This window comes from Aquarana catesbeiana, linkage group LG07 (genome assembly GCF_042186555.1).
Source record: "Aquarana catesbeiana isolate 2022-GZ linkage group LG07, ASM4218655v1, whole genome shotgun sequence".
NCBI classification, from domain to species: domain Eukaryota; kingdom Metazoa; phylum Chordata; class Amphibia; order Anura; family Ranidae; genus Aquarana; species Aquarana catesbeiana.
Window position 1 is genome coordinate 19,604,339 of NC_133330.1, and position 18,152 is coordinate 19,622,490.

The 18,152-nt window shown below is 52.7% G+C and overlaps 1 protein-coding gene across 13 annotated transcripts in view; it reads right to left on the reverse strand.

The window, feature by feature from the left end:
* The window catches only part of ATP2B2 (ATPase plasma membrane Ca2+ transporting 2), a 292,280-nt gene that overhangs the window by 101,893 nt on the left and 172,235 nt on the right, over positions 1-18,152 (reverse strand). For all 13 annotated transcript variants that reach the window (XM_073591712.1, XM_073591717.1, XM_073591711.1 and 10 more), the window contains exon 3: positions 14,693-14,890. In XM_073591712.1, the coding sequence (XP_073447813.1) occupies positions 14,693-14,890 (198 nt within the window). The remainder of the gene's footprint in view (positions 1-14,692; positions 14,891-18,152) is intronic.

The window sequence follows — 18,152 nt, forward strand, 5'->3', positions numbered from 1 at the left end:
ACCATTCTCTGTAAACCCAAGAGATGGTTGTGTGTGAAAATCCCAGTAGATCAGCAGTTTTTGAAATACTCAGACCAGCCCGTCTGCCACCAACAACCATGCCACGTTCAAAGTCACTTAAATCCCCTTCCTTCCCCATTCTGATGCTGAGTTTGAACTTCAGCAATTTATCTTCATTGTGTCTAGATGCCTAAATGTATCCAGTTGCTGCCATGTGATTGGCTGATTAGCAATTTGTGTTACCAAGCAATTGGACTGGTGTACCTAATAAAGTGGCTGGTGAGTGTATGTTGCTTTTCTATCTCCTAAGGAAGAACAGACTTGGGTTCCATCAAATCCAGAGCTCCCTCTATTGGCTAATCCACAAAATATATTTTTAATAATACAATGGTTAAACCTGAAAATCTAATTTAAATTACTTTATTTACTAAACATTCCCTTTTTACATTGATTTGCATTCAAGTCAAGTCCTTTTGTACCCAATACCAGCACAAAGTGAGGCTCCGACATTGGCGGCCTGACATTGTGATACCACTGGCTAGGCCACCTCTCTCGCATTTTCTGCCAAGGTCAGGTGACACGGCTCTGTTGGATGTACCCAGGACAGAAAATTGGTGGACTGATCACACAATGACTGTACAGATGTCAGCCTATTATATTATAGAAGCACCTGTGATGATACAATACACATAAGAGACAGCTGAAATGATTATGAGCATTGATCTGGAATGTTCTAAATCTTCTAGTCCAGGTTCTGCAGGTTCTACTACCATGATACTTCTCCGGGGTCACTTAGACCATCACAGCGTGATACAATGGAAAAGCAACAACTCATTTCTCCTGTTTCCTTAGGTAGGAGTAGTTTGGCAGATTGAGAAGAAATACATATGGGAGAAAAATGTAACCAATAATATCTCACTACTGGCGGCATCATCCATACGATAAATGTACCAAGACTAACCATTCCAAAAATGGGACTTTAAATATGCCTCAAGTGGTCAACAACAGTATGACATAATTTTTTTTTTTTTATTACAACATATTTATTACACCAAGATTAAAAATAGTAGACCATTTTGAAAAAAAACCCATCTCATAATAACCGGAAAATCCAGAGGTCATGCCGAAAACCAACTTGATCAATAAATGTATTATTATGAATTATCAGAATTTATTAAGGTTTTTTCCCTTTCCTCCCCTTCCCCTGGTGGATAGGTTCTAATATAGCTAGACAATCATGTTCTTTTGGTTTGATTATTATTTGATGTGTAATTGTTTGTATAAATATGATTTCCAGCTTTGATTTAATTGTACATGGGAACATTCGAGGTCTAAGGTCCTGAAGAAGTGGGTGATCCCACGAAATGCGTCGACCTTTGCATACTGATCTCACTGCCAACCTCCAAGAACAGTGGTGTCCAAACTGCCACCCTGGGGCTGGATATTGTCCTTTGCTTGCCTTTATCTGGCCCTTGGGGCACTATCCCATCCACTGACACCAACAATAGGGTATAATTCCTCCCACTCACACCAACGATGGGACACAATTCCTTCCACTGATACCAACGATAGGACACTATTCCTCCCACTGACACAAATGAAAGGGCACAATTCCTCCCATAGACACCAATGATGGGGCACAATTCCTCCTACAGACACCAAGGATGGGGCACAATTCCTTTTATTGGCACCAACAATGGGGCACTAGTTCTCCCACTGACACCAACGATGGAGCACAATTCCTCCCACTGACACCAACGATGGGGCACAATTCCTTTTATTGGCACCAACGATGGGGCACTAGTTCTCCCACTGACACCAACGATGGGGCACAATTCCTCCCACAGACACCAACGATGGGGGCACAATTCCTCCCACAGACACCAACGATGGGACACAATTCCTTCCACTGATACCAACGATAGGACACTATTCCTCCCACTGACACAAATGAAAGGGCACAATTCCTCCCATAGACACCAATGATGGGGCACAATTCCTCCTACAGACACCAAGGATGGGGCACAATTCCTTTTATTGGCACCAACAATGGGCCACTAGTCCTCCCTCTGACACCAAATATAGGGCATTGTTTACTCCAATTGGACATCAGGACATTTTCTACTCCCACTGGCCCTAGTCCAACCCTCCTAAAGTCTGAAGGGTAGTAAACCAACCCATTGTTTAGAACGTTTGGAGACCCCTGTCCTAGAACATTGGGTCAAGACGGTTTTTGTCATGACCTCTGGATGCTTTGCCAGCTATTATGAGATTTTTTTTCAAAATTATCTATGTTTAATGTTGGTGTGATAAAAATTTTTTATATCATGCAATATTGTTGTTGTTCACTTGAGGCATATTTAAAGTCCCATTTTTAGAATGGTTAGTCTTGGTAGCTTGGCCGATGATTGCCAGACTAGTCCCTTGACCCCAAGCCATGGCTCAACCCTCTCCCTCTGTATGGGCAGGTAATTGTCAGTGCAGCTCTGATGCTCTGTGATGCCAAAAAATATAGAGCAGAAGGACACCACCACACGGGGCCTGCAGTAAGATAAGTACTCTTCCTCCCAGAGAATCCCCTCATGAAAAACACCATCTTTCATTTCTTAGAAAGGATCTTCATGTGTGGACGCGGCATACTTCAGCCTTAGCAATACTCCAATGTAAATCTTCTTTACAAGGCAATTTTGAGGATTTCATGCTCATGCAGTGCTGGATACCCCTAATTTGTGAATTAGTAACTCAAACAGGATTTTGCAGCCAACACTGGAAATAATTTGCACTTGCTCCCATTTGCAGGAGAGGCAGCAATTACAAAGATTAAAGTCTTTATTCAGAACTGGATTGCAGAAGAGATGGCAAATGCCCAAACAGAAAACTTGCATGTAGATGCTCGTTATAACAGCAGTAGCCATAATTTAATGATAGGATATGGGGAGGTGTTCACCCAATCAGAGCACAATGAGCTTTCTGCTCTTCATCTCCCTATATACAGTACACAGGGAGGTATCCAGGCCCGACCATTGTCCATGGAGCTTAGCTGCTGGTGTCGTCTCTAAATGACGGGCACTGCTCCAGGCAGTTGGGTGATTCTTTCATGTACTCATCTGAAGTTGACCATTATCATTTGGTTTCTCATATCCAGTGCTGCAACAAGCTCATCTAAAGCCCAGGGCGAACATGCCAAATTCTCCCTGGGCTTTAGATGACCTTATGAGCATCACTTGTTAGCAAACCCCCCCCCAAAAAAAAAAAAAAAAAGTGCACTAATCTGTATGCTTACCCCCTAAGCATAAATTCCCCTCCCCCCAGGACAAATTTGCCCCCCCTACTGAAATTCCCCCTCTCAGCACAAATCTCCCCCCCCCCACCCCCCAGCTCAAATCCTCTCTCTCCCAAAAAATCCCCCACTCAAAAAAAAAAAATCACTCCTCTGAGCACAAACCCTCTATTTTCCCTCCAAGTACACACCTTCTCCCCCCACCTCAAATCCCCCATCCCAGCATAACCTTCCCCCCCCACCCCCCAAATTTCACCTTCTAGCACAAATCCCCTCTACCCTCTTATAGCACAAATCCTCTTCCCCCCTCCCAACACAAATCCCTCCAAATCACCTTCCCTAGCACCCCCTCCCCCCCAATTTCCACTCCTAAAACAATTCTTGCCCCCTGCTGCCCCCCAAAGTGTAAGCAAACACCTACTTTTTTTCTTGTCCCCCAAAGCATAACGGACAACTAACCCTTACTTTTACACTAACATGTAATCAAACATCTAACCCTTACCTGAACCCTAAAGCATGACAGGACACCTAACTCTTACCTTAACCCGCAACAGGACACCTAACCCTTACCTTAACCCTAAAGCATAACAGAAGACCATAGGCGTGCGCAGGTGGGGTGCCGGGTGTGCCTGAGCACACCCTAATCCCCTGACATACTTGTCTACACCTGGATGAGAGGGGCAGCAGGCGGCATATAGAATAACCGATGCTCTGCATTTTTCGCATTACAGCCGTTGAATGCCTTCGGGAGGAAGAGGAGGAGAAGCGAGCATTCAGGGGCTGCATGGAGGAAAATGCAGAGCATCGGTTGTTCTATATGCCGCCTGCTGCCCCTCTCATCCAGCCTGGTGCTCTATATTTCCATCGGCTACTGTACTAGAACTGCTGGCTCTGCCTCCCAGCTCCCCCTGACTCCTTCGTTCTAAGTAACTGCTGCAGGTGAAGCCTGGAGGGAGCTGGAGACACAGCAAGCATGGAGTCCACACTGAGAGCAAGTGAGTGCCACCGATCCCATCCATCCCCCCACCCAGCACTGCCACCGATCCCATCCATCCCCCCACCCAGCACTGCCACCGATCCCATCCATCCCCACTCCCAGCACTGCCACCGATCCCATCCATCCCCCCACCCAGCACTGCCACCGATCCCATCCATCCCCCACCTAGCACCGCCACCGATCCCATCCATCCCCCCTCCCAGCACTGCCACCGATCCCATCCATCCCCCACCCAGCACTGTCACCGATCTCATCCACCCCCCCACCCAGCACTGCCACCGATTCCATCCATCCCACTATCCAGCATTGCCACCGATCCCATCCATCCCCCCACCCATCACTGCCACCGATCCCATCCATCCCCCCACCCAGCACTGCCACCGATCCCATCCATCCCCCACCCAGCACCGCCACCGATCCCATCCATCCCCCCTCCCAGCACTGCCACCGATCCCATCCATCCCCCACCCAGCACTGCCACCGATCCCATCCATCCCCCCACCCAGCACTGCCACCGATCCCATCCATCCCCCCTCCCAGCACTGCCACGATCCTATCCATCCCCCACCCAGCACTGCCACCGATCCCATCCATCCCCCCACCCAGCACTGCCACCGATCCCATCCATCCCCTACCCAGCACCGCCACCGATCCCATCCATCCCCCACCTAGCACTGCCACCGATCCCATCCATCCCCCCACCCAGCACTTCCACCGATCCCATCCATCCCCCACCCAGCACTGCCACCGATCTCATCCATCCCCCACCCAGCACTGCCACCGATCCCATCCATCCCCCCTCCCAGCACTGTCACCAATCCCATCCATCCCCCCACCCAGCACTGCCACCGATTCCATCCATCCTACCATCCAGCATTGCCACCGATCCCATCCATCCCCCCACCCAGCACTGCCACCGATCCCATCCATCCCCCCACCCAGCACTGCCACCGATCCCATCCATCCCCCCACCCAGCACTGCCACCGATCCCATCCATCCCCCCACCCAGCACTGCCACCGATTCCATCCATCCCACCATCCAGCACTGCCACCGATCCCATCCATCCCCCCACCCAGCACTTCCACCGATCCCATCCATCCCCCCAACCAGCACTGCCACCGATTCCATCCATCCCACCATCCAGCATTGCCACCGATCCCATCCATCCCCCCACCCAGCACTGTCACCGATCCCATCCATCCCCCCACCCAGCCCAGCCACCGATTCCATCCATCCCACCATCCAGCACTGCCACCGATCCCATCCATCCCCCCACCCAGCACTTCCACCGATCCCATCCATCCCCCACCCAGCACCGCCACCGGTCCCATCCATCCACCCTCCCAGCACTGCCACCGATCCCATCCATCCCCCCACCCAGCACTGCCACCAATTCCATCCATCCCACCATCCAGCACTGCCACCGATCCCATCCATCCCCCCACCCAGCACTTCCACCGAACCCATCCATCCCCCACCCAGCACCGCCACCGATCCCATCCATCCCCCCTCCCAGCACTGCCACCGATCCCATCCATCCCCCACCCAGCACTGCCACCGATCCCATCCATCCCCCCACCCAGCACTGCCACCGATCCCATCCATCCCCCACCTAGCACCGCCACCGATCCCATCCATCCCCCCTCCCAGCACTGCCACCGATCCCATCCATCCCCCACCCAGCACTGTCACCGATCTCATCCATCCCCCCACCCAGCACTGCCACCGATTCCATCCATCCCACTATCCAGCATTGCCACCGATCCCATCCATCCCCCCACCCATCACTGCCACCGATCCCATCCATCCCCCCACCCAGCACTGCCACCGATCCCATCCATCCCCCCACCCAGCACTGCCACCGATCCCATCCATCCCCCACCCAGCACCGCCACCGATCCCATCCATCCCCCCTCCCAGCACTGCCACCGATCCCATCCATCCCCCACCCAGCACTGCCACGATCCCATCCATCCCCCACCCAGCACTGCCACCGATCCCATCCATCCCCCCTCCCAGCACTGTCACCAATCCCATCCATCCCCCCACCCAGCACTGCCACCGATTCCATCCATCCCACTATCCAGCATTGCCACCGATCCCATCCATCCCCCCACCCAGCACTGCCACCGATCCCATCCATCCCCCCACCCAGCACTGCCACGATTACATCCATCCCACCATCCAGCACTGCCACCGATCCCATCCATCCCCCCACCCAGCACTTCCACCGATCCCATCCATCCCCCACCCAGCACCGCCACCGATCCCATCCATCCCCCCTCCCAGCACTGCCACCGATCCCATCCATCCCCCACCTAGCACTGCCACCGATCCCATCCATCCCCCCACCCAGCACTTCCACCGATCCCATCCATCCCCCACCTAGCACTGCCACCGATCCCATCCATCCCCCCACCCAGCACTTCCACCGATCCCATCCATCCCCCACCCAGCACTGCCACCGATCTCATCCATCCCCCACCCAGCACTGCCACCGATCCCATCCATCCCCCCTCCCAGCACTGTCACCAATCCCATCCATCCCCCCACCCAGCACTGCCACCGATTCCATCCATCCTACCATCCAGCATTGCCACCGATTCCATCCATCCCCCCACCCAGCACTGCCACCGATCCCATCCATCCCCCCACCCAGCACTGCCACCGATCCCATCCATCCCCCCACCCAGCACTGCCACCGATCCCATCCATCCCCCCACCCAGCACTGCCACCGATTCCATCCATCCCACCATCCAGCACTGCCACTGATCCCATCCATCCCCCCACCCAGCACTTCCACCGATCCCATCCATCCCCCCAACCAGCACTGCCACCGATTCCATCCATCCCACCATCCAGCATTGCCACCGATCCCATCCATCCCCCCACCCAGCACTGTCACCGATCCCATCCATCCCCCCACCCAGCACAGCCACCGATTCCATCCATCCCACCATCCAGCACTGCCACCGATCCCATCCATCCCCCCACCCAGCACTTCCACCGATCCCATCTTTCCCCCACCCAGCACCGCCACCGATCCCATCCATCCACCCTCCCAGCACTGCCACCGATCCCATCCATCCCCCCACCCAGCACTGCCACCAATTCCATCCATCCCACCATCCAGCACTGCCACCGATCCCATCCATCCCCCCACCCAGCACTTCCACCGAACCCATCCATCCCCCACCCAGCACCGCCACCGATCCCATCCATCCCCCCTCCCAGCACTGCCACCGATCCCATCCATCCCCCACCCAGCACTGCCACCGATCCCATCCATCCCCCCACCCAGCACTGCCACCAATCCCATCCATCCCCCCTCCCAGCACTGCCACGATCCCATCCATCCCCCACCCAGCACTGCCACCGATCCCATCCATCCCCCCTCCCAGCACTGTCACCAATCCCATCCATCCCCCCACCCAGCACTGCCACCGATTCCATCCATCCCACTATCCAGCATTGCCACCGATCCCATCCATCCCCCCACCCAGCACTGCCACCGATCCCATCCATCCCCCCACCCAGCACTGCCATGATTCCATCCATCCCACCATCCAGCACTGCCACCGATCCCATCCATCCCCCCACCCAGCACTTCCACCGATCCCATCCATCCCCCACCCAGCACCGCCACCGATCCCATCCATCCCCCCTCCCAGCACTGCCACCGATCCCATCCATCCCCCACCTAGCACTGCCACCGATCCCATCCATCCCCCCACCCAGCACTGCCACCGATCCCATCCATCCCCCCTCCCAGCACTGCCATGATCCCAGCCATCCCCCACCCAGCACTGCCACCGATCCCATCCATCCCCCCTCCCAGCACTGTCACCAATCCCATCCATCCCCCCACCCAGCACTGCCACCGATTCCATCCATCCTACCATCCAGCATTACCACCGATCCCATCCACCCCCCCACCAAGCACTGCCACCGATCCCATCCATCCCCCCACCCAGCACTGCCACCGATTCCATCCATCCCACCATCCAGCACTGCCACCGATCCCATCCATCCCCCCACCCAGCACTTCCACCGATCCCATCCATCCCCCCACCCAGCACTGCCACCGATTCCATCCATCCCACCATCCAGCATTGCCACCGATCCCATCCTTCCCCCCACCCAGCACTGTCACCGATCCCATCCATCCCCCCACCCAGCACAGCCACCGATTCCATCCATCCCACTATCCAGCACTGCCACTGATCCCATCTATCCCCCCACCCAGCACTTCCACCGATCCCATCCATCCCCCACCCAGCACCGCCACCGATCCCATCCATCCACCCTCCCAGCACTGCCACCGATCCCATCCATCCCCCCACCCAGCACTGCCACCAATTCCATCCATCCCACCATCCAGCACTGCCACCGATCCCATCCATCCCCCCACCCAGCACTTCCACCGAACCCATCTATCCCCCACCCAGCACCGCCACCGATCCCATCCATCCCCCCTCCCAGCACTGCCACCGATCCCATCCATCCCCCACCCAGCACTGCCACCGATCCCATTCATCCCCCCACCCAGCACTGCCACCGATCCCATCCATCCCCCCCCCCAGCACTGCCACGATCCCATCCATCCCCCACCCAGCACTGCCACCGATCCCATCCATCCCCCCTCCCAGCACTGTCACCAATCCCATCCATCCCCCCACCCAGCACTGCCACCGATTCCATCCATCCCACTATCCAGCATTGCCACCGATCCCATCCATCCCCCACCCAGCACCTCCACCGATCCCATCCATCCCCCCTCCCAGCACTGCCACCGATCCCATCCATCCCCCACCTAGCACTGCCACCGATCCCATCCATCCCCCCACCCAGCACTGCCACCGATCCCATCCATCCCCCCTCCCAGCACTGCCATGATCCCAGCCATCCCCCACCTAGCACTGCCACCGATCCCATCCATCCCCCCACCCAGCACTGCCACCGATCCCATCCATCCCCCACCCAGCACCACCACCGATCCCATCCATCCCCACTCCCAGCACTGCCACCGATCCCATCCATCCCCCCACCCAGCACTGCCACCGATCCCATCCATCCCCCCTCCCAGCACTGCCACGATCCTATCCATCCCCCACCCAGCACTGCCACCGATCCCATCCATCCCCCCACCCAGCACTGCCACCGATCCCATCCATCCCCCACCCAGCACCGCCACCGATCCCATCCATCCCCCCTCCCAGCACTGCCACTGATCCCATCCATCCCCCCACCCAGCACTGCCACCGATCCCATCCATCCCCCCTCCCAGCACTGCCACGATCCCATCCATCCCCCACCCAGCACTGCCACCGATCCCATCCATCCCCCCTCCCAGCACTGTCACCAATCCCATCCATCCCCCCACCCAGCAGTGCCACTGATTCCATCCATCCCACTATCCAGCATTGCCACCGATCCCATCCATCCCCCCACCCAGCACTGCCACCGATCCCATCCATCCCCCACCCAGCACCTCCACCGATCCCATCCATCCCCCCTCCCAGCACTGCCACCGATCCCATCCATCCCCCACCTAGCACTGCCACCGATCCCATCCATCCCCCCACCCAGCACTGCCACCGATCCCATCCATCCCCCCTCCCAGCACTGCCACGATCCCAGCCATCCCCCACCTAGCACTGCCACCGATCCCATCCATCCCCCCACCCAGCACTGCCACCGATCCTATCCATCCCCCACCCAGCACCGCCACCGATCCCACCCATCCCCACTCCCAGCACTGCCACCGATCCCATCCATCCCCCCACCCAGCACTGCCACCGATCCCATCCATCCCCCCTCCCAGCACTGCCACGATCCTATCCATCCCCCACCCAGCACTGCCACCGATCCCATCCATCCCCCCACCCAGCACTGCCACCGATCCCATCCATCCCCCACCCAGCACCGCCACCGATCCCATCCATCCCCCCTCCCAGCACTGCCACTGATCCCATCCACCCCCCCACCCAGCACTGCCACCGATCCCATCCATCCCCCCTCCCAGCACTGCCACGATCCCATCCATCCCCCCACCCAGCACTGCCACCGATTCCATCCATCCCACCATCCAGCATTGCCACCGATCCCATCCATCCCCCCACCCAGCACTGCCACCGATCCCATCCATTCCCCCACCCAGCACTGCCACCGATCCCATCCATCCCCCCACCCAGCACTGCCACCGATCCCATCCATCCCCCCACCCAGCACTGCCACCGATCCCATCCATCCCCCCACCCAGCACTGCCACCGATCCCATCCATCCCCACCACACTGCTGCCATGCCCCCCAGCACTGCCACTCATCCTATCTCCCCCACTCAGCACTGCCACTAATCCCATCCCCCACCACTGCTGCCACCGATCCCATCCCCCCACCACACTGCTGCCATGCCCCTCAGCACTGCCACTCATCCTATCTCCCCCATCAAGCACTGTCACTGATCCCACCCCTCCATCACTGCTGCCACTGATCTTGTGCCCCTCAACACTGCCACTTATTCTATCTCCCCCCCCAGCATTTCTACTGATCCCCCCTTCCACTTCCACTCATTCCCCCTAGTACTGCCACTCATCCCATTACCCCCCCACCACAACCACCATCAACACCACTGATCCCTACAACTTTCCAACACTGCCACTGATCCCATCCCCACCAGCACTGCCACTGATCCCATCAATCCCCTAGCACTGCCACTGATCCCCACCCCCCACCACTGCCACTCATCCCACCCTAGTACTGCCACTGATCCCATTACCCCCCCACCACAACTGCCACAGATCCCATCAACCCCCTAGCACTGCCACTGATCACCCCCCCCTCCAGCAATGCCACTGATCACCCCCCCCTTCTCCAGCACTGCCACTGATCACCCCCCCCCTCCAGCACTGCCACTGATCACCCCCCCTAGCATTGCCACTGATCACCCCCCCTCTCCAGCACTGCCACTGATCCCATCAATCCCCTAGCACTGCCACTGATCCCCACCCCCCACCACTGCCACTCATCCCACCCTAGTACTGCCACTGATCCCATTACCCCCCACCACAACTGCCACAGATCCCATCAACCCCCTAGCACTGCCACTGATCACCTCCCCCCCTCCAGCAATGCCACTGATCACCCCCCCTTCTCCAGCACTGCCACTGATCACCCCCCTCTCCAGCACTGCCACTGATCCCATGCCCTCCCCCCACCACCACTGCCAACTGGTCCCATCTCCCACCTCTCTCACCCCCACTTTCTCCCTCTGACCAGCTCTGCCATTAGATGTAAAATGTATCGAAAGATTAAAAATTGTTTTAACACATTTCAAAATGTTTGTTTTTACATTTATTTAAAAGTGTGTGTCTGTATAGCTGTATATATATATATATATATATATATATATATATATATATGTATATATATCAATATATATACCCACACGTGTGTGTTTGAGTTTTGGGGTGCACACCCTAATCCAATAGGCTACGCACGCCTATGCAGAAGACCTAATCCTTTACCTTAACCATAGCATGTAACTGAACCCTTAAACCAAACCGGTAACCAAACACTTACGCCTTACCTTAACCCTAACATGTAACCGAATGCCTACCCCTTACCTGCACCCTAAAGTGTAACCAAATACCTACCCTTTTCATAATCCTGAAGTATAACAAAACACCTGACCTGGTTAAATTGATGATAGGCAACTCCTATCCTCATATTGATTAGTGGTTCCAAATTAATAATAACTACTGCAGTAGGGAACAGACACAAAAGATACGCTCAGCATCTTTCCAAATAACTGTTCTGCTTTTTTATGACGCAATTGAAGGTTTTTATACACATGATTACGTAGGTATCACATGAATATTACAATTTGTACGTTTATGGCAACAAGGGGCGTAACCCTTACTTTAACCTTAAAGTGTAAGTGAACACCTACCTGGTTACTCCAACCCTAAAATGTTATTGAATACTTGACCCTTTATCTTAACCCTTTAGTGTAACCGAATACCAACCCTTTAACGTAACCCTATAGTATAACTGAACACCTACCCCTTAGCTTAGCCCTTAAGTGTAAGTCAACACCTAATGCTTACCTTAGCTCTGACGTGTAACCAAACACCTAATCCATACCTTAAAGTGGTTGCAAAGTCAGAACGTTTTTTATCTTAAAGTGGGGGTTCACCCACACCGCCAAAAAAAAAAAATATTAAAAGCCAGCAGCTACAAATACTGCAGCTGCTGACTTTTAATACATGGCCACTTACCTGTCCCGGGGTCCAGCGATGTCGGCAGGGGACGCCGAGAACCCGCTCGGTTCTCAGCAGCTGCCGCCGCCATCCTGGGTGAGGGAATCAGGAAGTGAAGCGTTGTGGCTTCACTTCCCGGTTCCCTACTGCGCATGCGCGAGTCGCGCTGCGCGTCCCTAGTGGTCCCCGCTCTCTCCTGGGAGCTGTGTGTTCCCAGCAGACAGCGCGGTCGGGACGGGAAGAGGCATAGACTCCCATGGGAGTCTATGCCGGAAGTGGGTGCAAATACCTGTCTTTGACAGGTATCTGCACCCCCCTCCCCCCTGAAAGGTGCCAAATGTGACACCGGAGGGGGGGAGGGTTCCAAAAAGCGGAAGTTCCATTTCTGTGTGGAACTCCGCTTTAAGGCATTCTATGCCTTAAGAAAAAAAACCTTCTGTGTGCAGCAACCCCCCCCCTAATACTTATCTGAGCCCCATCTCAATCCAGCGATGTTGCACGAGAAACTCAGCTGTCATTGACTGAGACAGCAACAGGTGCTATTGGCTGTCAATCAAAGTCAGTGAGCCAATGGGAAGAGAGAGGGGGCGGGGACAAGCTGCGGCTGCATGTCTAAATGGACACACAGAGCAGCAGCTCGGCTTGGGTGCCCCCATAGCAAGCTGCTACTCGACAGGAGGGAGGGGCCAGGAGCGCCAGGGAGGGACCCGAGAAGAGGAGGATCGGGGCTGCTCTGTGCAAAACTACTGCAAAGAGCAGGTAAGTATAACATGCTTGTTATTTTTAAACCAAAAAAAACCCCAAAACTTTAGTATCACTTTAACCCTAAAAGGTGTAAGCAAACCTAATCCTTTACCTTAAACCTAAAGTGTAACGGAACACCTAGCCCTTACCCTAAATAGTTAGTTCATATTTTTTCAGAAAACATTAAAAGGTAAACTAACTCACAACCACACCCTAAGTCCCACCTGCACTCGCCTTCTTGAATGATCATCTTTTGATGCTCATAGTTTTCCGGGCATATGAAAGCCGTGCTCTATGGATGCCATCCTGGAACAAAGATGGCTCACAAAGATTCTCATTGGTCAGTGTGGTCGCGTACCGGCACCGACCAATATGAGCATTATGATGCTACACAGCCTCCAGACTGTGTACTGCATTTTTTCAGATGCCCAGACCACTACACCAGCTGGCATGGGTGGCAGAAGATAATCATCCAAGGATATAAGTACATTGGGGACTGGGGGTGTGGGGAGGATGTAGTGAGATAGTTCACCTTTTCATTTTTTGTGAGAAGGTGAACTACTCCTTTAACACTAAAGTGCAACTGAACACCTAATACCTTTAGTCCGAAAGTAGTTAGTTACTCCTAATCTGCCTACGACCCAAAAGTCCCAATGTGTGAACTGCTCAGGCTCTCAGAAGGGGTGTAGGTCCTCAATGTCCACCGTTATGAGTGTCGGTCTGGGAGGCAGCTTGTCTTGGCTCTTGTGAGCCCTCTAATCAACCTCAGCCTGGACTGCAACCAGGCCATGCTCCATCTCTCGGAGCTTAATCATGTGGATCACAGTATTGCAGCCAGAGGATAAGCCTAGCAGCCAGACATCCAGCATTGGTCACTTTTCCAAACAGACCTGCTCTAACAATATCTTACTGCACTTTAGTAGGGGTTCCTTCAGGCCTAAAAATTATTTCAAGGGATCCTCAGGGGTTAAATGGTTGAGAAAGACTGCTATAGAGTCTCTGGTGACTTCACAATTGAAACTCAAGGGGCCCAAAATGTTAAAAATTTTTGGAAGTTTGACAAGCTGCGACTCCTTCTCACTTTAGGTTTCCTGTTGAGAGATTTGAGTGCCCTGGTGTGCAAATTTCACCTACTGTAGGTCTCCAGGTAAACAAACTGTCTTCACCTCCTCTGACATCCTGCACCTCTCTATACAGTAATTCTACTCATCACAGCAATAGGACAATAATATGGCAAATGGTGGAGGACCAGGCTGTTCTTCTGGAGAACCCTAGAATTTAGGACTGCCAGAGTACAGACATCAACAGACGCTTAGCAGGAAATATGATTTTTTGGTTGGTCGCTATGTGTTTTGCATATCATTCATAAAGATCCATGTTAAACCTATCAGCACCCATAGTGCTTACCTTCGGTTTCTCCTCCAGGCGGTCGGTAGAAGGACAGACCAAGTGAAATAATGGCTGCTATTTCCAGGATAATCAGAGTTACATCTTGTAGTGCTTCCCATACTAGCTGTAAGAAAGTTTTTGGCTTCTTTGGAGGTATGAAGTTTTGTCCATACACTTGCCGCCTCTTATCCAGATCTGCTTGTGTCCCCGGCAATCCTGCAGAGAGAGAAAAGACATTTTAACACACAATTTTGCATTTTACACAGACTACATGGAAGCTGCTTGCGGTTCCTTTCTGACTCTTCACAGAACTTTATCAGGACTTTACAAGTTTGTTTTGTGAACAAAACTAAATAAGTGCAATTTCCTCTCTTGTTTTTCAAGTATGTCGATCTTGAAAGCAAAATTAAGCCTTAGAATGCTTGCAGCCAGTTCTGCACTACTGGCCGGCGGGGCCATGCATAAGTGGGTACTACTGGTCCTCCTGTAAGGTGCCTGGCCAGCAGGAGGGCCCAGGCAGCAGGGTGAATCGGATATAGGCAGGGCTGGTGATCAGTGTGGTAGGGAGGCAATTACTGGAAACCAATCCCCTGTATGGCACTCTCTGCAGCAGCTGAAAGCTGGCTTCTTCTCCTCTCCCTCCCATTGGCTTTCAGCTGCTGCAGAGAGCCAGTAATTGCCCCCCTGCCATGACGATCACCCTACCTGTGCACCATACCCTCTGCTTCCAAGGCCCCCTGTGTGCCCCCCCCTTCACTCACAGTACAAATAACTTTCCTCCTCTCCTTCCCATTGGCAACTACGAACACACAATAGGATCCTTCAAGATGGAGAGTGGGAAAGGGGCTGGTAAATATGGTATATTTACCAGCCCCTTCCTTTCCTGAATGAACACAATCAGTGATCGGTACCGTTCACTCACTGGGTTTATTCATAACTGAAGCTTTGGCTGTATGGGGCCCCGTGTCAGGTTGTCTATATGTGGATCCATGGTTTCTAACAGCAGCTCTGCTGACCTGGACTGTTGGGGGGAAACAGGATCCTACGTTCCTGTTGTTCTCATCCTATAATTCGGTCTTCAATATCAATGCTATCCTCTCACACTGCCTAAGTTTAGTGTGGAGCACTTCCCTAAGAACAGAATGGGAAGTCAGTATGGGGATTTTAATGGTCTGCACAAGATTTTCTTAATACAGCCAAGAGGTCAATAGTGGATGGAAATATATTGGCTGCCACAAAATACCATGACCTCACATTGTTTAGTTTACATGTAATCTTTATTCCATGCCTTCTGGGTGTGTCCCAAAATCAAACGATTCCGCAACACAGTTGTGCATTATGCAACTACACACTAAGTAATCTATGTACCTCTAACCCCTGAATGGGCACTCTTTGGCCTAATCAACATCCCAGGTGTTAAATTCTTGAGAGGATGCAAATAACTCCTCATTGCCATATACCTTGTAGCACGAAAAACCATTTTACATAAGTGGACCTACCCAGAACCCCCACCATTTCTTTGTTTATAGACAAAGTCTTCTATGTTTTCCACATGGAAAGGGTGGAGGCCTCCTTACATAAAGAATCATGGGTCCAAAAAGTATTGGGACGCCTGCCTTTTACACGTACATGGACTTTAATGGCATCCTAGTCTTAGTCCGTAGGGTTCAATATTGAGTTGGCCCACCCTTTGCAGCTATAACAGCTTCAACTCTTCTGGGAAGGCCGTCCACAAGGTTTAGGAGTGTGTCTATGGGAATGTTTGAACATTCTTCCAGAAGCACATTTGTGAGGTCAGGCACTGATGTTGGATGGGAAGGCCTGGCTCGCAGTCTCCGCTCTAATTCATCCCAAAGGTGTTCTATCGGGTTGAGGTCAGGACTCTGTAGCCTGTCCAGGACCAGATCTGCCGGGGCAAGCCCGGGTACATCCAGCCATGGGACCCAGAGTTTTCAAACTTTTGCGTGCATAAGCAGTTCCTAACTCCGACGAGCAGCGAGCTCGTATTTTTACATGCGTTTTTATGTGAGTACCTGTTGTTTTCAATAAACTAGCTTTTTGCCTTTAACTTTGCTACACTATGGTGGGACTTTCCTTTGTTCTTTCCCATTGGTGACCCCCTTCATTACTGTGGAGGGACGGAGTTCCTGAATGAGGTTAGCGCGGTAGGATTAAAGGTCATCGCCCCCATTACTGGTCTTTCGGTGGTACCCCGCAGGATTTAACCCCTGCATCATGCAAAAAGGCCGCCATGCCTAAAATTGGTCCATGCTGTTACCCCATTACATGCAGGTAAGGGGCCACTACTTACAAAAGTGTGTTGTGTTGCACAAAGAGGATTAACATCACTGTGTCACAGCTGTTTTAATCACCCCACCCCTCTATAGAGGACTACCACATATGCACTTTGATTTTGGGACATTGCAATCATCTGTCACTTATTTATATTTTTTTATTTTTTGTCTATTTGCACGAGTCACTTTCAGTCTGTGCGCTGTGCACTAGGTCTGCACATTATTTACATAGTTGTTTTAAATAATTATGGTTATGTCTGCTAATTAGATTCACCTTTGCTATTTTGCACATTTTGGTTGTCATATGTGAATTTACACGTCTTTATGCTTATATTGTTTACGTTTCTATTAGCACAGTCATTTGATAGTATTTGCTGATATTGTGATTTTGAGAAATATAGCACTGTCACTTGGTTTTATATTCTATATTGTAACATCAGTGTTTAGATAGGATTAGCGCAGCACCACATCTCTCTTTCGTGTTGTATTTATTAATAGGGACAGGGTGTACCCTATCCGGTGCAGGCAGCTTCCCTAGTCTACATATACAGTTTGTTTGTATCATCGCTCTCCCCCCCTCATACATGGTAGCGCAGGAATAACTTTACTTAGTTTACTCCCCTGACCTACCTCTGAGCACCTTTTCGAGAATACAGTGCCAAGTATCGTTTTACGGTGTTAATTATTTGTATGGAATTGGTTAATGATAATAGACCCCGTCCCCAGCATCATAAGATCCCCCCCAGCAACAATAGATCCTTCCCAACAACAATAAACCCCCCAGCAACAACAAACCCTCCCCCCCAGGGATAGTTCTGCCCCAGCAATAATAGACACCTGCTGGCAACAATTGATTCCCTAGCAGCCAGCATCAATAGACCCTGCCCTCAATAGTGGATCCCCTCCAGTAATATCCCACCAAGAACAACAAAATATCCCCTACCAGCAACAGTAGATACATCCAGCAACAAGAGACCCCCCCCCCAGCTATAATAGATTCCCAGCAGTCAGCATCAACAGACTCTCCAGCACACCCCAGCTCCATTTGTCAGTACATACATTCTGTGCTGGTGGTGCCGGAGCTGCGTTCCCCCACGTTCCCCCACATTCCCACTGAAAAATAGCGCTGTGCATAAGAATGTGACTGGTAGTACCCATGCGTAGTGTATAGTGGTCACAACAAA